At 39.9% G+C, this 24,778-nt stretch overlaps 5 protein-coding genes and 1 non-coding gene across 8 annotated transcripts; 2 read left to right on the top strand and 4 right to left on the bottom strand.

The window, feature by feature from the left end:
• Positions 1-4,051: 4,051 nt before the first annotated feature.
• Positions 4,052-6,140, bottom strand: LOC135623152 (probable membrane-associated kinase regulator 1). Of its 2 annotated transcripts, none has more exons than XM_065125759.1 (2): positions 5,578-6,140; positions 4,052-5,478 (listed from the first exon to the last, which is right to left on the bottom strand). In XM_065125759.1, the coding sequence occupies exon 2, from the start codon at positions 5,248-5,250 to the stop codon at positions 4,150-4,152; it is 1,101 nt and encodes a 366-aa protein (XP_064981831.1). In that variant the 5' UTR covers positions 5,251-5,478; positions 5,578-6,140; the 3' UTR covers positions 4,052-4,149. The 2 variants fall into 2 exon arrangements, with proteins under 2 accessions (XP_064981831.1, XP_064981830.1); XM_065125758.1 differs by having other exon boundaries at positions 4,052-5,473.
• Positions 6,141-9,276: 3,136 nt separating this feature from the next.
• On the bottom strand, positions 9,277-13,585 carry LOC103998108 (cytochrome P450 709B2). Its single transcript, XM_009419505.3, has 5 exons — positions 13,252-13,585; positions 12,951-13,174; positions 10,395-10,645; positions 9,954-10,323; positions 9,277-9,877 (listed from the first exon to the last, which is right to left on the bottom strand). Exons 1-5 carry the CDS (start codon positions 13,523-13,525, stop codon positions 9,443-9,445), a joined length of 1,554 nt encoding a protein of 517 aa, XP_009417780.2. The 5' UTR covers positions 13,526-13,585; the 3' UTR covers positions 9,277-9,442.
• On the top strand, positions 10,893-11,054 carry LOC135624070 (U1 spliceosomal RNA). The gene has a single exon (XR_010491579.1). It is a non-coding gene; the product is annotated as a U1 spliceosomal RNA (small nuclear RNA).
• A 1,731-nt stretch (positions 13,586-15,316) lies between the features above and the next one.
• Positions 15,317-16,908, bottom strand: LOC103998107 (auxin-responsive protein IAA4-like). 2 transcript variants are annotated; one of them, XM_009419504.3, is made up of 4 exons: positions 16,614-16,907; positions 16,184-16,335; positions 16,004-16,094; positions 15,317-15,912 (listed from the first exon to the last, which is right to left on the bottom strand). In XM_009419504.3, the coding sequence occupies exons 1-4, from the start codon at positions 16,895-16,897 to the stop codon at positions 15,858-15,860; spliced, it is 582 nt and encodes a 193-aa protein (XP_009417779.2). In that variant the 5' UTR covers positions 16,898-16,907; the 3' UTR covers positions 15,317-15,857. The 2 variants fall into 2 exon arrangements, with proteins under 2 accessions (XP_009417779.2, XP_018673573.2); XM_018818028.2 differs by lacking the exon at positions 15,317-15,912 and having other exon boundaries at positions 15,919-16,094; positions 16,614-16,908.
• Positions 16,909-21,036: 4,128 nt separating this feature from the next.
• Positions 21,037-21,786, top strand: LOC135623151 (hydrophobic protein LTI6B). Its single transcript, XM_065125757.1, has 3 exons — positions 21,037-21,220; positions 21,350-21,466; positions 21,593-21,786. Exons 1-2 carry the CDS (start codon positions 21,140-21,142, stop codon positions 21,431-21,433), a joined length of 165 nt encoding a protein of 54 aa, XP_064981829.1. The 5' UTR covers positions 21,037-21,139; the 3' UTR covers positions 21,434-21,466; positions 21,593-21,786.
• A 537-nt stretch (positions 21,787-22,323) lies between these two features.
• Positions 22,324-23,423, bottom strand: LOC135623150 (chitinase 10-like). The gene is made up of 3 exons (XM_065125756.1): positions 23,056-23,423; positions 22,827-22,983; positions 22,324-22,751 (listed from the first exon to the last, which is right to left on the bottom strand). Exons 1-3 carry the CDS (start codon positions 23,387-23,389, stop codon positions 22,385-22,387), a joined length of 858 nt encoding a protein of 285 aa, XP_064981828.1. The 5' UTR covers positions 23,390-23,423; the 3' UTR covers positions 22,324-22,384.
• Positions 23,424-24,778: the final 1,355 nt, after the last annotated feature.

The following is a 24,778-nucleotide window of genomic DNA, read 5'->3' as shown; positions in this document are numbered from 1 at the left end:
CATAAACACTATCAATTAGTTTCATCATCAAAATGTGAAATTCAATAATCTTCCTCTTTTTAATAATGATAATCAATTAATGATAGAGTTAACCTTAACTCCCCTGCCATATTAATATAATTCTTAAATTCAAATTGAATTCAAGTCAAAGAAAATTTAATCGTTAATATTTGTAACATGTCATCATAAAATCATGCATAATCAAATCATTCAATACATCATTCCATGCATGATTGTCATTATAACTTCTCCCCCTTTATCATCAACAAAAAAGGAGAAGTGCAACTAGTAAGTGTTTAAACATAGGTCATTAAAGACTCAATAAGTTCTTCAAGTAAAAAATAGTTCAAATCCTTGGCCTCTTGAATGGTCGTTACTTTAGGATCCCAACTCTTCGAAAGGGATCTCAATATTTTATTAACAAGTTTAAAATTTGAAAAATATTTACCAAATGCTTTTAGACTATTGATGATATCCATAAAATTGGTGTATGTCTCCAATAGTCTCACTTGGTTCCATTCAAAACAACTTAAAATCATGCATCAAAAGATTCATCTTCGAATCTTTAACTCTACTAGTACCTTCATGTGTGGTTTCAAGAGTGTGTCAAATATCGAAAGTCGTTTCACAATAAAAACTCGATTAAACTTATTTTTGCTCAAGGCATAAAATAGAGCGTTCATAGCTTTAGCATTTAAAGAAAAAAAATTTTCTTCTCTAAATAATTCCATTCTTTTATTGGAGTATAAGATTTTTTAAAGTCATTTTACATAATATTTCATAAATTTAAATATAAAGAAAATAAGAAAACTCTAAGTTTTTCAATAAGTGTAGTCTGTCCCATTAAACATGGGAGGACGAAAGATGAAAAATATCCCTTGAAAGCTGAAAAGAGTCATTTCTCTTGGGTGTTAAACCAAATGAGAAAAACGAGCTCTGATACTAACTGTTAGGAACAAGTCAGCACTCGGGGGGGGGGGGGGGGTGAATTAGTGCAGCAGATAAAATTACGTTGGTTCTGAAATTTTTGTATGTTCGATAAAAACCGATATCGAAAATGCTAAACTTTGAGAGCGTATGGAAGAGTGTAATGAGAAAGTAAACAAGTAAGACAGTTTGCAATTAAAGTAATTGCTCAAAAGAAATGTAAACCAGATTTTTATAGTGGTTCAATCATCGTGACCTACATCCACTCCATCGATTCCTCTTCCGTCAAGGCCACTGGCATCCACTAATGGTCTTTCTTCAATATGCGAAGATCAACCACCTCTTTACAACTCTATTCTCCTTTTGTAGGCTCATGAGAAAACCTTTATACCCCCACTTACTCTTCTCTTAAACTATACTAACACTTAAAGTTTTGAGAGGAGTTTTTACAATATTACAATAGTGTTTTTCTTCTATTTTGCTCTCAATTCTTGTATTTTTTAACCATGGTTGAGAGGGGTATTTATAGACCTCAAGTGAATTTAAACTTGGAGCTTAAAAGAGTCTCATCTCGAGTTTCTCGGGTCCTGGAGGTACCACTACCTGTGCTGGGCGGTACCATTATCCAGTCTAGCAGTACCACTGCTTGGAAGACTATGTCTGGGCAGTACCATCACCCAAACTAGTGGTACTACCGCTTGACACTGTCTCGGAGACTATGCCACGATGGTACCACCTGTTGGGTCATTGTTTGGGCCTATCACTTGGCCCAACACAGCCCAAACTTGGGCCCGATTGACCCCTCATTGAGTTAGCCTAATTCCAACCTAATTATATACTAACTATGAATTTTAAGATATTTACTAAGCTAAAATAAGTCCGTAAGTCTAGGTTTCTTTCGACAAGCTTTCAACGATCTTCTAGCAAACTTCCGACGATCTCTCGACAATGTTCCAGCGAACTCCCGTCAAGCTCCTGGACTTCACGACGATCTTCTTGGTGAGTTTCGATGAGCTTCTTTAGCAAGCTCCTAGACTTCTCGGTCAATTCCAACAGAACTTATGACAAACGTCTAGACTTCCGACGAACTCTTGAACTCCCAACAAAATCTTGTTCTTGACTCAAGGACTTCATTTTGCTTTATGTCTTACTATCGTAGTTAATCCTGTATACTTAAAACCTACTTTGATCTAGACAATTATTATAAAGTTTGAATCAAAGTTGTCCGACATATTATTGGTTCATCGATGCTTCGTTCGATTCTTCGACGCATCGTCCTCTCTTACGGCCTATTGCCCAATCGACCAGTTGATCTCCGAAACTCCGATTTCCTTAGTATAATTTCTGCTCTTCTTGATTCGATGCCCGAATCAATGGTCTTGAAGCCTTATATCGATACGTCGACCGATCTTTCTGCTCGACGTCTAATCTTTTGACACATTTTTCTCTATCCCAACATGATTCTTCCTACTTCAATTGTATCGAACCTTCCTACGTTACTTAAAACACAGATCAAATCATAAACACTTTTCATCATAAAAAATATGATATTCAACAAATTTTTCGTTAAATTATAATTAAAATATATCATTTAGAAAATTCCTCAATTCCCAGGGTCATTTTTCTTGTTTTTTTTATTTCATAGTTCTCGAAACTAAATCTCGATTAGCATTTAGAACTATTTATTATTCACAAAAATTTGATAATATTTAATTCATAATATTGATGATTTATTACTTTCCTGTTGAACAACAGAAGTTTATTACAATAAACAATCTAATAATTCCCATCTTTAACAAATATTAGCTTTGACATCTTGTCAAAACCACATCCCACAAGGAAGCTACTCCACATGCGAAGCCTTTGATCCATTCAGTATAAGCATCTGCAAAGGCACATGCCAACATATGGTTAGAACAGCCGACCAATCTTTCAAGTTACTTCTATCTAATCTTGCATCTGCATTTGCACATGATGTTGTGGTCTAAATCTATCAACTTGAACTAGATTGATCGTTGGCAACTCGGATGAATAATTAAATCTCCCCAAACACAGTATATTGTATGTGTTCTCTCTCTCTCTATCTCTCTGCCCACCTGTGATTCTGCTGGATCGGAGCTGCTCATGGAGTCTCATTGGAGAGTACGCCTCGAGAGCCATGCGTCAGCTGGCCGACTCCAACATGTTCATGTGTGAGCGGTCCCGCCCTGCGCAACGCCATGCTCCTCGGTCTCGCAAGTCGACAAAGAAAACCCTAAACTGCGGCTCCCCACCACCTCGTTTCCATTACTTTTAATCCCCGGTTGTCGGTAGCTGTGGACTTTTGGAATCTTAGTGGGTCGCCGACTTCTCTCCCGTTTCCCTTCCTTCCTTCCTCCGCCGGATCGTATCAGCTGGATGATGGAGAGTAAGGTTTGTTTATTCTTCCTCTTTTCATGTTCGCCTTCCTTTTCTGAAACAAATATATATCCTCTGTGTCAGATATCGCTGATCAGATTCCAGGTTTTAACTTATCTTTCTAATCCACCATCACGTACAGAATCCAATGATAACCATCGTCGTGATGCAGAAAGACTGTCTTGCCGATTTCCTTGATCTTTCTGTGATCATCTCTTTGTTATGTCGATGCTACTATTCTTGTTGAGAAAGAGAGAGAAAGAGAGAGAGCACAAATGGAAGTGTCATGAAACGTATAAGAAGATGGACACCATTTATCTACTTGACATGGGTTCAGGTGCAGGGCAGTGAAGTCAGCTCTGGAAGAAGTAAAAGAATGGCTGCCGAGAGCTCCGACGAGAATAGATGAGACAGGAAAAGGCATGGGTTTGACCTAAAACAAGAGTCAGCAACCAGTGCAGGCCGTAAAAGTGATCTCTTTACAGTTTCTCCCGGAGGGAATGAAACCAGTCATCATCTTCGATCCTATATACTCTCACGCCAGAGTTGGAAATGAAATAGGATGTAGACTCGAGATTACTTTGGGTGGATCTTGCGCGTGTTGGCGATAGATTGATGTGAACCAGGCAATATCCAAACGAATAGATTGTAGAGAAGAATTTAATTGGAGAGAAAGAAAAGCAAGGCAAGGCATCCACAGTGTTGATAGATGTTGTGGATCTCACAGTGTTGTAACAAGCTAAATACTACTGACATCTAATCGATCTTTCTGAAGCGAAAACACAAACAGAATGGCTTGGCCACGCAAGTACAGTGGTGTTCTTCTCATGATCTGTCGATCTCCTTCTCGTTGCCTGCCAAATCTGGTGCCTTCTTCCGATTCGCTTGGATCATGGAGCTTTTGCAGTGGGCGATGGCGCCTTGTATGGCGCTCTGCAACTCCTCCATTGACGAAGCCGACAGCGACAGAGCGGGAGGAGGCTCAGGAAATCCACCCCCGCTCATGTAGAGCAGACCCGAGTGGCTGGGTGAAGACCGCATGGAGGAAGGGCAGCTCGCAGCCCACTGCTTCTTCCTGGTAGGGTGGCCGAGCAGGTTGCCGGAGAAGGACTGGGAGTAGGAGTGCTCGATGCCCTTTCCGCGGGCATTGTTGCGGTCAACAACCAGGACAGTCTTTTTGCCCGAACTAGCGAGCATTCTTTCCTTCTTGATCGAGAAGGAGAATGTCTTCTTCCGCTGATGGTGCTGCGGCGGCGGTGGTGGCTGCTGCTGGTTGTGCCTCTGCTGCAGTAAAGACAGTTTCTCGTAGATCGGCTTTACCTTCTTGACGTACTTCTTGATAACCTCCTTTGCCGACGACGAGGACGAGGAGTTTGCTCGCTTAGTCGGATGAGGAGGAGGGGCGGGAATGCTGATGCTGGGATCGGCGGACGGGTCTAGTTTCTTGCTGCCGCGGTGGAGGAAGACAGAGGAGAAGCGGGCGGCCAAGAAGGAGAGGTACTTGGAACCGCCGGGGCGCTTGGTGGGGGAGATTCGCCGGGCGTCCTCCTCGGTGACGGAGCTGGGGCGGGAGGAGTCGCACTCCGGGAGGATGAGGTCGGCGACGGAGAAGGCGGAGGAGGAGGAGCTGCCGTTGGAGTCGCGGGATTCGGTGGTGGTGGTGTCGGTGGAGGAGGAGGAGGCGGAGGCGAGGATGAGGGTTCGGACCATGGAGATGCGAGGGGAGAGGTGGAGGGGGAGGAGCTGGCCTTTGTAGAAGAGCTCGTCGGCGGGGCACAACTGGGAGCAGGAGCGCTTGGAGGAGGGGGAGAGGGAGACGGTGAACTCGAAGTCGGAGGAAGAGGACGAGGACGGGGACGGGAAGAAGGAGAGCGCAGGCGCGCCGCCACTTCCCCTCGGCCCATCCCCGTCTCTTGTCCGCTCCATCCGCGGCCGCTACCTTGCTTTGACCGCGATCAGATGCCAATGCTGTGGAGGTAGTTTTCTGCGGGGGGAAGGAAGCAGGTGCAGCAGAGACTTGGCTTTTAAGAACGAGCTACGCGTGTGCCACGTGAAAAATTACGTGCGCGAAGTTGGACCACCATGCCAATGTGAGTGCCCCAAATCAGCATCATTATCCAGCTCATATGCCACTCTGGGATGAAGCTTTCTATACTCCGGGCAGTAACATACAACATCAAATTTGAAATAAATAAAGTATAATCTTTTACCATTGAACTTTTATCAAACGACACCCTCTGAATTGGTTTTTACCGGAAGCCGCCTTTTTTCATCAATTTGATAGAAAAACCTTTGGTTCTCCACCGGTCGTCGCCGACCATAGTCGCCTTTGCCGCCGCCACCGCCATCACCACCCCTGCTCCCCACCGCGAGCGGCGCCTGCTCCCCCTCCTCCCTTCCCTTCCCCCTTCTCCTCCTCCCCTCATCGCATGTCGTCTCCTCCCCCCCTTTGCCACTGCCCATGGTTGTGCAGTGTCGCCGGCGCTATCCCCTGCTCGCACCACGGAGAGGCGGGACTCGTGGCCGACGAGGGCCCCATGAGCGGGGCCAGAGGGCTTCCCATCTTTTATCGACGAGGATGGTGGAGGCGGAGGGCGGCGCGGGCAGGGAGCTCCTCATCTTCGCTCGGAAGGGGGAGCGCGCGACCGGTCGCGAGGAAAGTGGAGCGGTGACCGATCGCGAGGAAGGGGGAGAGCGATGGCCTGGCTGAGGAAGGGGGATAAGGATGCTGTCCGCGGGCGACGCTGCATAGAGGCGGCGGTGGAGGAGTGGGGAGGAGGAGGAGGAGGAGAGGGGGAAAGGAAAGAGGGGGAGGAGGCGATGGACGGCGCCGCTCGCGATGGGCGTCATAATATTGTGAGGTTTTTATAGACCCCAAATTGCTTCAAAACTTGGAGCCAAAATTTAAATCCCCGAGTTTTCGGGGTATGAACGATACCACCACCTGCATTGAGCGGTACCACCGTCTGCATTGAACGGTACCACCGTCTGACATACTGACACTAAGCGGTACTCTCGCTCAGTACTATCGCTCGATACCATCGTTTGATAATATGAAAAAGTATGCTCTTGACTTTTCCAGCTCATGGGTGGTTCCCACTAATCTTGGGTGACTGAACGAGTCTTCTACTTGGCCCAAAATAATCCTAACTTAGGCTCAATGGGCTCCTAATTGAGTTGGAATTGTTACACCCGAAATTAACTAAATTACGACCTAAACTAACTCGATCTATACAAATTATTATAAAGTACGAATCATCCGTTGTCCGACGTGTCATTGGTTCTTCCGACGCTACGTTTGATCTTTCGGGCTATCGTCCTCTCCTTCGACGTATTGCTTAATCGGCATGTTGACACTTGCAACTTCCGATCTCCTTTACGCAATGTTCGATCTTTCGGCCCGATGCCCGAACTCATTGCATGAAGCCTTTTGTCGACACGTCGATCATTCCCCCAGTTTAACGTCTAATCTTATGACATATTCAATTCGGGCCTAATTTCTTATTCTTTCTACTTTAATCAATTTGCCTCTCCTGATCGAAGCTAGTCATGCATCACTCAAAATGCAAATTAAATCATAACATTATCAATTGATTTTATAATCAAAATATGAGATTCAACAAAGAGTAGGATAATTGACCCTTTTCATCCTCTCCTACAGATCTGCAGGATTTTAGGGATATACGATCTCCCTACGTAACACACATCCCTTAGCACACGTGATTTTTTGATTTTGCAGGTTTTTGTATACCAATTTTCGCCCTATTTTCTATGAAAATCTAAAACTTTTATTTTTTGTTCTTCTAATATGCATATGATGCCGCCCTAGATTTACCAACACAGTGGCCTAGTACGTTCGTAATCAATCGAGTGAATTATTATGGAGATAATAATTCATTGAGTAAGAAAGAGTTCTGATAAGTATGACTCACGACCAGCTCAACATTGAGCCTAGAGGGTCACACACGTATGGTAGGTATTACGATGAGTAGATGTTCATATATGAGATATCAACTAGAACCCCCTGTCTTATTGGATATTCCAGTAAGCAAAAAGACTATGTATCATGTCACACGTGCTATCACTCATATAATTGACTCATAAGACACCTATGACTAGCAAAGATAATAATTCATTGAATCAAAATGAGTTTTAATAACTCATGGTTAGCTCGATATTAGGCCTAGAGAGTCATACATATAAGGTAGGTATTACGATGAGTAGAGGTTTGAATATAAGAGATATACCGACCCCCTATCTTATTGGATATCCAATAAGTCCCTTAATTATTGGATCTTGTGGATAAGATCTAATAAGAGCCGATAAAAGATTAATTGATAGAGATATACTAATCTAAGATATTTTGGTAATCGGATAGAGATTCAATATCCAATATAATAGGATCCACAATGTAATACATCTCTTTCTCTCCTACAGATTTGGGATATTTTAGGGATATACAATCTCACTATGTAATATATCTTACATGATATATGTAGTTTTCGATTTTACGATTTCTCGTGCACTGACCTTCACACGATGACTATATATTTTTCTTTAGAAAATCTAGATTTTTGTTTTTGTTTTTCTAGTGTACATATGATGCTCTGCTCAATTTTCCTAAGGTGCTATCGTTGAATGCTCATAGTTTTGAAAAAGAAAAGTAAACTCAAAAAAAATAATATAATGTGATATAAATATTTTTTGAGTTTGATGATCATAGCATCGGAAAATATTGTATTATCTTATATTGTATTCAAGATAATATTCTTCAAAGATGCATGGATCTTGGTATTAACTTTAAAACATAAGAGCGTACTAGGGATAACATAAATAAATAAATATTTTGAGTTTTTGAATGTTTGAGACTTTGTAAAATAGTTTTTCAAATATTAACTAGTATTATAGGACTAAGGTGAGCATGTTGTTAATGAGGTAGACTGTAATTTAAAAGATTACTGACCAAAAGGTTAGTGGCATGGAGGCTTGGTATAAAAGGGTTAGACCAGTTTCGACTATATATCAATATTTTCGTTCAGTAGAGTCAACTAGTTGAGTGTGTGATGGTGATTTAAGATATTATATATGACAGGATGAGATGTGGGTTTTTAAGACTCGGTCTTCACCTCCTCTATCATAGTAAATTATTTTAATCATATATATTTAGTAAAGTAATATACGAAAATAATATAAAATATAAAATTGTTAAAAGAAGGGGTGGGAGCGTCTTGGTTTAAAGGATGTTATGAAAGATGTTCTAAAAGTGAGTCTATGACTTTTATTACTATGACCAGAAAAAGAATAACGAGAAAGTAGCTATTGTTGAATAGAAGATGGTGGATAACCATGACGATGATTCTACACATCGATTAGAGCAGCAACTGAAGTAAAAGCGGTTGGTTCGATAATTTGTGAAGTTGATGGTGACTTGTAGATGTTGTCTTTATTTGGACTTTGGACTAATGATTTCCCATACTCAAATCCTTTATAAGAAATGAGTCGAACTAAATAAAGCCATTTTGTTTTATGATCAGAGTCAGATTTGAATAATTGATTTGATTATGTGATTTCCTATATCACGTATAATCTTATGTTATAATCTTCTTTCATGGCAAAAAAGGCAGGCGACGAAGGAGGAGAAGGGGGGCAACGGTGGAGGTGACAACAGTGGAGGGTGACAGCGACGATCGATCGTAGTTGGTTGAGGGTCAAGGATATTTTGGTCAAATTAACAGAAAATACAACATTCTTCATTAAAATCTATTTAAGGAGGTATAATTCAGTAATAGTTCAATATTAAGGTTTTTTTAGGTAAAATATTCAACAAAATATATTATAATTTCTCAAATAAATCAAATATTTATAAAATAAAAAAATAATAATAAAGTATTAGTAAGAGACAATCATCACGAAAGGAAAATAAGAACGATATAAAAAGGTCCATGGAATGGCAAATCTTATAAAATAAATAATTATTCCTCCCGTTTTCATGCAAATCTTATAAAATAATTATTCATTTTCAATTTCTATGAACATGAAAGTGTATCTAAATTTCCTTTTAAGAACTAATTTTGTAGCTGAAGACAAATCACTGAAACATTGGGTTTCCAGTACCAACTTAGAGATGAATGGGCCTCAGAACAATAGGGACACCGAACTGTGGCTGCAGCATGGTGGCGGAGTCAATGGGAGCATGCTTGTACTTGTGTGACAAAGAGAATGAGAACCTCTGCAGGATCATGGCGATCACAGTCTTGGCTTCCAACATGGCAAAGTTCTGCCCTATGCATGCTCTCGGCCCTATCGAGAAGGAGAGGAACGCACTGGGGTGTGCAGAGGCCTTCAAGATCCCATTCTCGAACCTCAGTGGATTGAACTCATTAGCATCATCTCCCCAGACCTCCTTGTTCCTGTGAGTCACTGCTATTGGCATCATCAACAGGGTGTTCTTTTTTATGTTTATGTTCCCCAGAGTTACATCTTTTGCAGCCTTTCTCCTCAGCAACGCCACAGGGCTGTATATCCTCAAAGCTTCGAGGAGAACCATGGTGACCTGCAAATTAAACAGCATCACAGTGAGTGTCCCATACGTGGAGGAAGAAGAATTGATTAGTGTCTCCTGGAATTACCAGCTTTAGATTGGCGAGCGTATCAGCGTTGGGAATCTCCATCCCACACTCTCTCAGGACCTCTTCCCGGAGCTTCTCTTGCCACTGGAGATTGGTGCTGAGCAAGAACATGGCCCAGATGAGCAGATGCGAGGTGGTCTCGTGCCCCGCGATGAAGAACGTCTTGCACTCGTCGATGATCTCGTCCATGCTCATCTTCTGCTCATCTTGCTTCCGCGTTGCTGCTTCCAGCATCAGTCCGAGCAGGTCATTTCCGCAACCCAAGTCGTCGTCGTTGCTACCCAACCGGTCTCTTATGATTCCCATGAACTTGTTCCTTATTCTTCTCTCCAGATTCCAAATGCGGAGATTCTTCCGAGTCGGAACGTACCTGTTCGATCAAATTTCTTACGATCAGTACGAAGCCTATTGCGAGTGGTGCAAGCGCAGTGATTGCACGACCTGAACCCGGGGATGTTTACGTTGAGGAAACTCTCGATGACGAGGATCTGCAGCTCCTTCTGTGCCACAAACACTTCCTTCCCTTCGGAGTAACTGCTGCCAAAAGCGGTATGAGAGATCACATTCGCTGTCAGCTCCTGGAATTCTCTAGCCACCTCGACTTCCTTTCCGTGATCTCCTACTGCATCAGCATCATCTTGCCACGCTTCCAGCATCGATCTGGCGCATTCGGCCATCGTTCTCGTGAACAACTGCCAAAGGTCACTTCATGCAGAGCTCAGAGTCGAAATCTAAAAACAAGCTAACGACTAACACAACGTTGCCCAGATAGATTTGCAGAACCATTAATCTCAAATCCGTCGTCGAAACATGAAAGGCTATGAGGTGGTGTGTATGAATGAGGCTGATGCATTTCGCAGCTTAGTCCCACATCGCCTATTTACACTACAAACTAGGAAGAGAGGGTGTTTAAGACGGGCACTCTACAACCACGTCTCCATACTTACCTGGACGGGGTCTATGGGCGATCAAGAAGGCTCATGGCCTATGTCAGTGGCCTCCATTGCACCTCGGAGGCGCACCGGCTTACCATCTCCCCAAGCGGGAGAGTGGACGTCATAATTTGTGGTAGTGGGGGGTACGCGCCTGCGCGGCCCCCTTCTAAATCTGTAAACGTAAACGTGAAGAGATAGGCACTACACAATGCTGTGGTTGGCAGCCGCCTGGCATGGTTCTTTTCTGGTCTTTATGAGTAGGTTGGCAATCAAATTTCGATTTTGACTTCATTGATCATGTTATCAGAAAATATTTCGTGATATGTCATGTCATGAGATACGATAAAATTTTTCTATCAAAATAGAATTAAGAAAAACATAGACTACGTAGATAATCAAAATTTCTTTGTCGATTAATTTTGGAGAATAATAACTATAATTATTAAATCATATACACATTTTTCACAGATTGTTTAGCTATATGCAACCTTTGCAGATTTATTACCTGCACGTAAAATTTCTACATTTATACGCTTTTGTTTTTGTTAATATCAATATCTTAGTGAATTGACATGTTGTTTTAGTGTCTCGATTAGAACAATAAATTTTGTCCTCATTTGTATGTAAATATTATAAATAGAGTAATCAATACTGTGTTAAAATTCAACGTTGTTGATGTTTTCTGGATAACTCTTTCTATAGTTTTTATTGTTTCTATGCAAATTTAACCCAATATTCACCCTCATTTTCAGATTTTTATTAAATTAAAAAAGAGTGATTAATGAAAAAAATATTTATATTTTCTGGATAATTCATTTTATAGTATTTCTTGCTACGACATTTTTTTATTTTATATTCTAGTTCATAATCGAAAGTAAATTGAGATGAAATTAGTGAAATATATAGAACATAAACCTTATGAGATTCAACAACTTGTTGATTATCTTCTTGAGATTGCTTATTTATGAACTTACATAAGCATTTAAATCTTAGTTTTATTGGAGATTAGATACCATCAGAAACCAAAAAGTTAAACTTATTAATGGAAAAGGTCACTATCTAAATGTGAACTCACCTCTTCTTTATTTTTTTTTGTCATGTGAGATTACTTTTAGTCATATCTCAGTCTTCACCTCACATGAATTTTTTTTTCACATAGGTGGATTATGTATGACTGTTGACCTGAATTTAGTCTTACTTTACGTCAAAATTTTGACTGTCCAACTTAATTTTAATCTAAAGTTGCAATCAACCAACTGCCATAGATGAACAAAAAAATAATCCTCACTGTGTTTCAAAGAATTGAGTGGCAAGCTCAACTATTAATTATATCCTGCATTAATTGTTTAATGAGGGTGGGTTGAATCATTGTTGATTGCAATTTCATATGTCAAATTATATAGGTAATTACATCTACTTTTACAGTACAAGTGGAAGAAATAGACAAGTCTAATGGCATGCTTTGACAATCACAAAGGAACCTATTCTACAAGAATTCAATAGTTGCAAATGCAATGCAAAGCCATTATATATATATATATATATAGATTAAGCAAGAAAAACAATGAAGCATGCTAATAATTAAGCTTATCCCGTATTTTCTATTGCAACTGGTAAACAACTTTGCTAGATCCATGAATACAATAATTCTCCTCACAACAAGAAGAAAGTGGTAACCAAATCTTTTTATATTCGGCCGTCCTAAGTGCATGTATTCTTTTCTAGCAATGTGAGTATTTAAACACCACCTTTAATTTATTCTTCATCGTCAATACAATCGATGTACAACATATTTTTTCTAATAGATAAATCACATCTTCCTAAAATTTGAGAACCTATGCCTTCTATCTTTACCATCTAAAAGTTTTAAGCACCTCTCTTCGGTTGTGCATGATTGATCATATATATATGCAAGCATCGCATGATACATACACTAAGCATATTGCAGCTTTTGTGTTGTGGCATTGTAAACATCAGCACTCACAGTTGTCTTTTACGTGGTTTCTTTCAGATGACTTTGTGCAGGTTGCGTGGGGGATGCAGCAAAGAAGGGAGGACTGACCTTGAGCTTATCCATGGCGAAGGCGGGGTTGACCACCCTTCGATGCCTCGCCCACTCCGACCCATCTATGTTGGTCAACCCCTTCCCCACGAGGGCCATCGCCGCAGGAGACGGATCCGTCCTGGCGTAGGATCCATACTTGCTCGCCAGGACCTGTTTGATCATCTCCTGCTCGCTGATGCAGAGTAGCGGCTGCGGTCCGATCCAAAACAGAAACGTCTCTCCTGTCCACAAATCGCCTCTTAATGCTCTCGTGCAAGAAGAAGAAGAAGAAGAAGAAGAAGAAGAAGAAGAGTCTAACCATATTCTGCGATCCATTTGGCGAAATGGGGCAGCACTCGGGTGGTGATATCATGCGAGTGGGTATCCAAGATGAGCTCCGCTGCAGCCCTTCTGATGCTTCTGATCTCCTCAAGTGACCCTGACCAGAACCTGTACGCAGGTCCTCTCACCCCTTGTTTCCTGTACGCTCGAGTTATCACATACGGCCTCCATGTCAGGTGCATGAACGCCTTCCAAAAGCATGAGATCAGCACCACCGAGACTGTCCCCAGAACGATGGCAAGATAGCCCATCTATCTCCGACGAGGGACGAGGTATTGCAACAGAGCGTTGTGTGTACTGATGATTGTGGAGGGAAGCAGCCGTCTTATAGCAGCCTCCTTCCTCTTGAGGTGGTGTCACGGCTGATGCAAGCGCTAAGACTTCAATTATTGTATGTGCATCACCGTCCTACGTTATATTATTTCCACTGCAACTACATCGAATGGTGCAGTAGGGGAACGGTGCAATTCCCACGCTGCATGAACTCGTCACACGCGAGACAAAGGCACGGTTTAGGGCGCGACCTCCCATCAATCTCCACGTGGCACTTCCACGAGTCGTGCCACAACTCGTCGTGGGCGCTTTTCTGCCCTGCACTGGCAATTGTTGACTTCCTGCCACGCGCGGAAGGTGTTTGAAAGAATTACTTAATGGGGGGTGAGGAACGGTGTTAATGAGTCGACTAATAATGATTTGGGGGGTTTGACTTCGACTGTTGTCACATGATCTACTCTACTGAAGGTGGACCCTACACATCAAACTATAATTTGCTTAATCAGCAAGCAAAGGTCCATAGTATATATAGATGCCATGATATTGCTAAGAACATAGCTTTATATGAAAAATAGATAAATTTACTAAAATATTTAATTACATAAATATGCTAAAGTTATTACATAAAAGGATATCATATTATCATCATATATTTATTTTCCTTAGTCTCTATAAAATAAAGAGTGATTTGATATTTCTTGATTTCTCAACTTATGAAATTGATTTGAGTCTCTTTCAGTTTATAAATAGAGTTACGATACTACCATACTAATTCTAATAATTCAAATGGGTTAGGATTATATAATAATATATGTATATATAAGAGATTAGACATCATTATAACCTAATGTTAGATATATTTTCATCTGAGACATGAATATTTAATAATATAATTAAGCAAATGATAACTTCCATCAATAAAGCTTTGCATATGGATATTTTCTCTAATTAACTTTAAATTAGTTAGAAAAATACATTTGAAGTATCTATCTCCCGATTTAGATTGTCATGATTGATATTGAGAGAGTATATTTGTGACCCCAATACTTCTAATCGCAGAAAATATTTATATATAATATGAAGATTAAGATAGAACTAAAAATAGTCTCATATTTTTAAAAGCTAAAAAAATCAAACTTAAATTATTAAATTTAAGTTTTAGGATCAACATGTCTAATCTGATGTATATTAGATATGAATAATATTAAAATGATATAGCTTAGCTTATTTGGTAAAGAATTTGATAATTAGTAAAGTCCAGCTATGCTCAAAGCTCACCTTCCACCTGAGCACAAAACTAAGAATAATCACATATTTTTAAATATGAAAATAATTTGATCTATAATTTAGCAAATTGTAATTGGTACCACTCATTCATCTAATTAAAATTCCAACAAAAACATCTGCAAATACTCCATATGTTTTTCCTCCTCCCAATTCAAACATAATTCGATATGTTTCATGAAGATATATGTATGGCATGGTTTAGGTGGATGGTGACTTCCATTTTTCTTTCTTCTACAAAAAAGAAAAAAATATTTAATTTCTTTCTTCTACATATATATATATACTAATATATATACATATACATAGGTTATTTTTTGAAAGGATTTATCTAAGATTACTTGTAATCCTTTTCAAATACATGTATTAATAATAATCAGTACAACAGTAGACTTCTTTCCCAAATACAAACAAATAAAAGACTCACTCAGCAAGTGTTAAAGAGTATGTAATTCCTCCAAATCTGCACCAATTGGCATAGAACTAACTAAGCTATCACTTCAGTTCAAAGTAAGTTTTGCTGAAGCTGAATTAGGCCACAAGTAGTGAACATATACATAAACATGCATAAAGTTCTTACTAAAGCATATAAATTTGCAATAAACATAAGTTTTAGCAGCATAAGCTCACAAAAATTATCACTTACCATTTCATTTACATAGGAAAACTTGCATAATAATGAATCTATAATCAAATGTGGCCGATCCAATCGATATTTAGTTATTATTATTTTTATTATTATTGATATCGCGAGATCCGGATTGAGATTTAAAAATAATTTTTAAACCAAAATACCTAGAGAAAACAAAGATGGAAGTAAGTTAGCCTTCCAAATCATTAGCATCTCACACTCTGAAACCATTGATTGATTGATTGTTATCAGCCTCTTTGTGATCACCAGCAGTATGGCAACCAAACCAGCCAAAAAAGCTCACCACACTGACTCTGTTCTGTGTCTGTACATCTTCGGTCCCAACCACTGCTGACATCTTGGATTTGGATTTGGATTTGGGGTGACTACAAGTTCTAGCATCTGTCGGCCCTCATGATCTTCAACCTCTTGACAGTGATCAGAAACAGCCTGCTCAATCACAATGCATAAGAAAAGCATCAATCAACAAAGCAACGCGTAAAGCACACAGTTTGGCACAGCAAACAAGAGGAATGCATACTCCCATGGCACATCTCCGACCATCATCCAATCTCCTTCCCCGTCTTCATAGGTCAGCACATGGTCGCAAGGCACTCGGGCAGTCTCAGGATCTGGAGTAAGTGATCACAAGTGAAGGCTCATCAGATGCATCAGCATCAACGCAGCGAGAACTACACATGCCAATTATGCCTGTTCTTACACATGATGGAGGTCCTAAACATGCGGCCAAGTGTTTGTATTAATCCACTGTAGCTATCATGTGCATACAGATCCAGTTTTCTGCCGATTGGAATCCCCTCCATGTAAACCTTGACGAACAATCTCGGATGGCCAGTCAGAGATACTTGGTTCCTGAAGAATGAACTGTAAGAGTGGAGAACTAGCAACAGAGAGCTCAGTTATCTGATGCCGCAGGCCAAAAGATATGATCTCAGTGGGATTTTGGGTTAGCTGGAGCTACCGGATTCAGCGTAGAGTTGGAACACGAGATGTTAGGAAACTTTGTATGTACGTTAAGATGAAATGCTGGCATGCTGGTAACGATCAAGATCAGTAATCTGTGAAGTTCTTAGAGAAAACAAGAACAAGTAGAATAGAGAGGAAAGGATCAAAAGAGAAGTGGTGCACACCTTTGTTTGGAGTACCAATCAGGAGGAGAGGAGGTTAACAGGCTAAGTCCTAGGCTGAGATCTGTGCTGAAATCTCTGCTTCTTGGCTGGGTAACAGAAGATGCAGTGGAGAAAGCAGGGTGGCTGCTGCTGTCTATAGAAGAAGATGGAGAGTCATCCTTCCTCTCCATGAAAAGGTGATCTTTGTTGCAGATGATAGAGGCAAGAGGGAAAGGGAGAAAGCCAGTTGCAATGCACAAGCTGGTTTTAACTAAGAAGGTTGCTGTGGTGAGAAAGCCAAGCATGCACTCACTGTCTTACTCGTTGATTAAGGCTCTTAAGCCAGAAAACGCTGGGAGCAAACTGTGTTTACATAAGCATCAATCACTCATGGTATCCACAAACATTATCGAATCTTTCGTGAGAGCTACTTCTCACCAGATTACTTCTCTTTGGTCATCATCATCATCATATCATGCAACAAAATTCTCGGGTCCATGATTACTCAGTACATTTATGCTAATGAAGAGTAGAAAAGTCGTATTTTTGAGTCACAATTTGCCTGAGAAGTCTGATAATTCCAAATGATTTAATATCATTTGCTCATGAGCAGCATGAGACTATTCAAAAGAGCTGATCAAGTTTTTGTTACACTTTACTCCTACACAAAGGTCACAATGCCACTGAATACAACTCTCTAACCACTGATCTGTCCCAATAAATGCTTGACTCTGTTCAGGCAGCAAGTTTGGTTAGACAAAGACATTTGTTTCTCCATGTATAGGAAGCATGTAAAGAGAGGCAACAGGTGAAGCAATCTTATCATGCAAGACTGCGACAGGGAAAAGCAACATGCAGCTGAAGCCATTGGTTTCTTTTCCTCGTTGGGGAGTATCTGAAGACACCCCAACACTCGGAGCAATTTTATCACACAAGACTGCCACAGCAACAGAAAAGAAGATTGCTTTGTAGTGCATTCAGGCAATTGGTATTCACTTTTGTTTCTTCCTCTCTCGCTCTCGCTCTTGGAAGAACGGAACTGAGCATTTTACTCTTGGCTTTGACAACCAATACAAGCAGGATTCACGAGCATCGATACAAGCAGTAAATTGACACTAAGAACTGCTTTCTTCTAGTATCAAGTCCTGAGAATGCAACAGCTTTCTTGATCCACTTGTTAGGATACAGGTGGTTCTTGTACAGTGCAAGACTAATCAATTGAAAGTAGTGATATAGAAACTGGATTAGGGATCACATAATGTTGGCACAAGATTTGTGGTTTAGGGGAGTCATGGCTTATGGCTTTTGTAGAAGAAGAGACTTTTTATTTTTATTTTTTGAAACTTATCCTCTTAGAATAAAAAGTAAGGGCTTCTGTTAAGAGCTAGAAATCCTCGTCGAGCATTAATATAGTCGATAATCAAATCCTAAAATGATACACATAAGGTCGGTCTAGTGATGGTTTTACGTCTTGACGTGAGCTTAATATTTAAGCTTAGATTAGTAGTAATGCATTTATCAAGTCTTTATAAAATATTTGATTGATGGAAGATTAAATTATTCGTATCAGGCTGCCTTGGAAGCAAAAAGAACAAAAAAAAAAAAAAAAAAAAAGGTGATCGCCACTTTTCTACCTCTCATTGACAACATTCTTCTCACATGAGGCATCAGTTATGTATGACTTGTTATGGGCAAGGAAGCAGAAACTGACATATAACTTGCTTTGCTTAGAAGTACAGATTGGCCACCGAAGGTGACTGATGCTCTTTCTCCCCTCTGGCACAAGTCCAAACAAGAGAGAGAAGGAAAAGAATAGAAGAGAGAAGGATTCATGAACATTCATTTTGAGAGAAAGAATTTGTAAGGTGGGAGAGGTGGAGAGCACAATTAGAACATGAAAGAATTAACACCACCTGGCCTACCTTGTTCCTGAAGTAAAAGACCAACACAAGGGTGATGCAGTCGTAAGAAACAAGCAAAGGAGTGGAGATGTGTTCTGGGTGATGCTCCTAAATGCTGCCTCCTTTGGGTCTCTCTTTCTTGATCGGAAAGTATTTGTTTTCCTTTGATTGATCATTGATATTACTTCTTGCTGTCACTCTAAAATTCTAAGAGTAGAGTATTTTTTTTTCTATTGCTTGCAAATGAATTTCTATACTCTCCTGCCTGTTCTAATTAAAATCAATGAATTCTTTCATTTCTATTGGAATTCTTCGACGTTGTGCATCTTTGAAATCAATCAAAAACTGATAACATCAATGCTTCTGATCCAAAATCATTTATATTTTCATTGAACTTTAAGAATAAGAAAGATAAATTCAGTCACATCCATGATTAACCGAAAGAGAACGAAAAGAAGTTTTTGATCTATCAAATCCTTCGATCGAGTCTCGTTTGTCATTAGATTATCTCTCAAGCGAAAAATTCAAATTCGATCAAAATTTGTGATATAAGATCATGGAAAACATACTATTATCTACTTTTGAGAATTAGGCCAAGAATTCTATCAGAGTGAGCCCATGAATTAGTTTTTGCTTGAGAAGCTACAAATTTATAAGCACTATGGACTATCACAACATAACCTGAAAGGAATCCATCGAAACGTTATTAGCTAAGAATGTTATTTTTTAATCCATCAAGATTGTTGTATTCACTATAATACTATAATTCAAAAATTATTTGATATATGAAAGATAATAATAATAATAATGAGTAAAGCTTAGGAGATGTTAGTTATCTCAGGCGACAAAAAACTCTTACCTTTCAATAATCATTTTGTTCATAGCTTTATGTACAAGTCCAAACAGCCATCATTAACTCTAGACAACATCTCACATCAAACCCACCTTAGTTGTTCTACTTTTAATCAACTTGTCAACCTTAGCAAAATAAAGCTTCAAACTTTAAATACTGACTGATTCGCTATTTCTATTAAATTATTTGAATCAAATAAATATTAGATCAGAATTGCATGATCTTGGGTTCCTTATAAAAATCATTTCCAAATATGTTCGTCCAGCAGAATAAATCTATACATATGAGATAGGAAATTTCCCCTTTTTTTTTTACACAAAGACAAATGGTAAAGATGAATTTTGATCTCGAGATGACCTTTCCACGTTCAGAGTTTTAGATGGAGTGGTAGAAGCTCCTATCACATACTTGGAAAACAGATGTGATTAAGAAAATATAGCAAAAGTTTAAGATGATAAGAAAATCGTGAAGGTTTCACAAGAAATGTCACTCTACTACATACAAAAGTAGGTCATCCCGCTAGAGTTGGTCCAGAAAATTTATCAAAGGGTAATTTGATAACTTAAGACAAGAAATATCATTCTACTACATACAAAAGTAGGTCATCCTGCTAGAGTTGATACCAGAAAATTTATCGAAGGATAATTTGACAACTCAATAAAGATAATAAAGTAAAAAAAATAAAAGAGACAAGGACATCATATTTACATGGTTCGATTAATTAATCTACGTCTACGGACGGAGGAGGAGTAAAAATTTATGTCTACGGACGGAGGAGGATAATTACAAATACTTTAGGAAAATATTCCTAGGTCATCAAACACGTGAAACTATAAACCTAAACTATTTTAACTAAGTATGGACTTAATAAAAATTAAACACAAAGTAAACAATTAGATTTTTCTTGTAGTACCTCTGGTTTCAAAGCCCAAGTCCTTATTTATAATTGTAGTAGGAGATAATAAACTTGATTTTTCTGATGTGGAACTAGGTAGGACTTGCCAAACTAACACAACATTTTCTCGTGTGATTGATATTAATTGATGTTGGATTAAGTTTCCCTATATCTACCATTATGTTAGAAAAATATTCATTCGATAGTTTGGTCAAAATGAACAACTCTCGTCCTACAACCGATAGTTTTAGTATTATTAGAAGATCTCAGTATCTAAATTGAAATGCTTTGGGTAGTAAAAATATCTAAAGAGAAAGAAGGGAAGACAAAGACAAAGATTCAGATGAGTCTCACTCTCCTAACATATATCAGATTTGATGTCCAACGATCCTTATGATCGTTAATGTTTACATTTCAAATCGAGTTGAATGGCGCATGAGACCGTATCCAATCAAACAATTCAAGAGTTTGAACGCAACTTCTCAGGTTGGAGGAGGAAGACGTGTGGAACTCTAACGGGGACCGAACCATCCGACGTGGAGGTATCGTGGTGGCGGATAAGACGAAGCGTTCGAGTCAAAGGCTTACGGCAAGGAGGGCCGGCGAGGAAAGGGATGAGGGTGAGTCGCCTACCCAAACCTTCCTCACCTTCTCCCGCTCTCTCATGACATGATGATACGTGGGATCGATCCACTTTGATACTCTGCACGCGACTCATCGCCAGCCAGCACTGCGCACACGTTGAGCACGATGCTAGCTGTCTATAAACCAAGTGCTGAAGCTTCCGGTTCTTACCTGCATTGGACTCTATATAATCCATAGCTCCTTGTTGAGCTCTCTCCATCATCTCTCTTTCTTCAGGAAAAGAAGAGGAGAAGGTTAGCTCGAGAGGTCTAACATGGGGACAGCCACTTGCATAGATATACTGGTGGCCATCATCCTTCCTCCTCTTGGAGTCTTCCTCAAGTTTGGCTGCAAGGTATACTCATCTTTGTCTCTCACCATCTCTTCAGCGGTATCACTCTCTCTCTCTCGCTTACCGTATTGGCCTTTCTACGAACATAAGTGAGAAAGAAATGTTTTTGTTTGGCCTTCTTGACGGTGGCAGGTGGAGTTTTGGCTGTGCCTGTTGCTGACGATCCTCGGCTACATCCCCGGGATCATCTATGCCATCTATGCCATCACCAAATAATTCATTTCTCTACATGAAAACAAGAAGAATCAGGTAATCATATGAGCTTTTTTATTCTCTCTCTCTCTTTCTTTCCATAAAATATCCTCTATAGAGAGTGAGAGAGATCGCTGTTACATATGAGATTTCAGTGGAATGAATGAACGCTTGGTTTTGCAGGGGATTGGTAGTGGAGATGGTGCTGCAACTTGGGCTCTTCTTCTTTCTTCTGTAATATATGATCTGTGCACTATTGTTGTGTTCTTCTTGAGAATTCTTATTGAGAGTCTTCTTGTCTGTTGATTGTTGCACGTTAGTGGTGTAATTGTTTGTCGACAATAAAGCAACAGCTGCATCTGTGCCTTTATGCATTATTTTAGAGATGTAATAATGGGGATGGAACCTCCAGCTTGACTCTTTAGCACGAGAGCTTGCAGTGCTGCTTCACCTAAACAGGATCTCATCAATGTCCACAGCATCTGTTTTGGTGAGCTATCGTTATCTGCCACTTGTAATAATGGCACTGGGCCATTGCAGACAGCCCTTATCTGTCGATTTGTATGCTTCACATGTGCCCATCACTATCGTTCCTCTGTTGTCATTGAAAACGATAGGATAAAAGTATTTTTAAATAAATTAAAAAATATTACTTTTAATAAATATTTTTTTTAAAGATATATCTTTTTACCATTATGAATTTATATAAATAGGTCTTTTTTATTTCATGAAAATTTGAATTTAATTTTTTATTTATTTGACATAAATTTAATTTTTCTTTCAATCAAGTTATTTTGAATAGAAGAAATACAACATTCACTCAACAGTCTTAAGATGATTTTTTTTTTCTTTCATTTCAGAACTCATTTGTTGAGTGGCAATGGCAAGTAATCTCATAATACGCCTCTCCAATATGTATAAATAGACTTCATCTCATATATTAAGTTAAATAGCAAGTTGAGATCATCTACTAAGTTAAAAGGGCTTTTGATAAGCACAGTCAACGTTGGGGCCAACGTCGACGTCGAACAATTGGGCGTATCTCTTGTAGAACCCAATTCGATCGGCGACACGACTATCGCCTGGCACCCCACACTCGAGCCCCCCGTTGATGATGTTGGTAACGAGCCCAAATCCGACGGTGCGATTGGCTTGGACGTCGGCCGCCGTCGGCCTATACCGGCCGATCATGACGTCATGGCACGATGGCTTGGGTTTCTGCTCCGTCATCCAAAACCAAATGGCCGTCTTGAACGCTATCTCCGAATTGTTGGCCACTGTTTCTGGATTCCTCAGCCCATCAAAGCCCAGAGCCTTCCCTGCCGGCCCATAATTATAATTCCTGCCAAATATAATTAAAATAAATAGCAATCCTCTTTAAACATTTACCATACAGAAGAGGTTAATCTAGTTTTACCAAGAGAGCTGGATGGGACCTCTGCCATGGTAGGACTTGCCAGGGTAGCATGGCCACTTCTTGTTGGTGGAGTCACAGTAGTTGCTCTGTGGGTTTATCTCCTCCTTGAAGCACAACCCCCATGCATAAGGTCCGTCCGGCGCTGTAGCCCATCCTCCTGCATCATTCACACATCTCGCCCGCTGCAGTCGACAAGCATATTTATATGCATGCTAAGGTTTGAACGTACCGGTGGTCTCATGGGAGATCTGAGCAAGGAAAGCAGCAACCTCTCTCTTGCGGGTGTCCAAGTCGCCGGTCCTTCCGAACCTGGGGAAACTACTTGCAGCGCGGACGAAGGCGGCGTAGGGGTAGAATCCGTTGGCCGGGCATGCACTGTCGTCCTTGTGCAGGAAGATGGAGTGGTAGAGCTCCTCGGAGACGATCGACGAGACGCCGTGGCCGTAAGGGCCGCAGCCGGCCTCCGCGGACTGAGCAGTACAAGAGAGCAAGGAAGACGCGAGTAGGTAGAAGAAGGAAGGCAGCGCGAGAGGCCACGAGTTACGGGAACGAAGAGAAGGCATGGTTTGGGAGGACGAGTGACTGCCATGATCTCGTGGGTGTGTATATATAGCGACCTCGAACGTGCCATCGTTTGACCGAGCCTGCAACGGCGGCGATATTTGCGTTGGGGGGTTGTGGTCAACCGCTGACTAGCTGATGAACAATGTTAATTACCTCCACTACGGATCAAAATAATATTAAGGTGGTGTGTGTGGATGGATGCAAAAGACAGAGGAGGAGGAGGTATAGTATATACCGAGATCAGGCCTTGCCAACTAAGAAGAATCTACAGTTGGCATGCATTCTTACACGAAACATAAATTAATTATATTTTTCTTAAAAAAATCAAAGATGCATGTTACTACTATCTGCAAAAGAAAATTAAAGCCAGCATAATTATCAGATAAAAAAAGGAGGCTGATTTAGGACTCTATTTATAAAGCACTAATATCTTTCATATTTTTGTTTTCTTTCTTTTCTTGAACCATCTGGAAGAAGACTTTGTAGTCAACATCGTGGATCGCCGGCTGATGCGGCCGGCACTGTCGATGGGGAAGTGTCACTACGACATGCATCATGGGAAATGGTGGCTGGGCTGGGGTGGGTGCTCACTGTCACGAGCAACACGTTGACCGTGGACTTCCCGAAAAGAAAAGCTTCCGCCCTTGGGATTCTCTCCGATGCTGCAGGTGTACTGGATTCGCCTCACGAGATCCACACCATCTATTCGGTCATCGCACGCATCTCAAATGATCTCAATGGCTCTCCTCCTCCGTTACACCGTATTGTACAGGAGAGGATCCGATCTCGGGAGTGGTGGAAGTGTCAACACAAAGCATCGGCGTCCGTGTCATGGAAGTCAACTGGGCGCTCAGTGGGGAAGCAAAGTAACACTTTGTGTGTCTTTGTCAGTTTATGCTAAGAGGTTTATAGTGCATTCATATATAGAATTAATCACAAAACATGTCCCAATATTAAAAATATTATTTCAATGTATAAATAGGCTGTGTTTAGAAATATATTTGAGTGAATCTAAGTGAAATGCTTCATAAACAATAGATGAAAACTATATTTTAAATATATATATTGATGAAAGTGCTACTTAGTAAAATTATATTTCAGAAGTCTTTTAAATATTTTATGATAAATTTATCTTTTTAATAATTTTAATATTTATTCAAAAGTAAATATATACTTTTATTTAAATTGATAAGTAAAATAAATAAATAAATAAGGTAATCTTATAAAAAAATTATATGGGCCAGATATATAATAAAAAATAAATACAGTCGTATAATAAATATAAAAAAGTATTGAAAATAAAAAATTAAAATTTTACCTTATAAAAATATAAATCATATTGATTTCTCACTAAATCATTTTGATGATCTTCTAATTTTAAATAAAAT

This window comes from Musa acuminata, chromosome BXJ2-9 (assembly GCF_036884655.1).
Source record: "Musa acuminata AAA Group cultivar baxijiao chromosome BXJ2-9, Cavendish_Baxijiao_AAA, whole genome shotgun sequence".
Classification (NCBI taxonomy): Eukaryota; Viridiplantae; Streptophyta; class Magnoliopsida; order Zingiberales; family Musaceae; genus Musa; species Musa acuminata.
The sequence above is the reverse complement of the archived record's forward strand: the minus strand, read 5'-3'. Positions and strand labels throughout refer to the sequence as shown.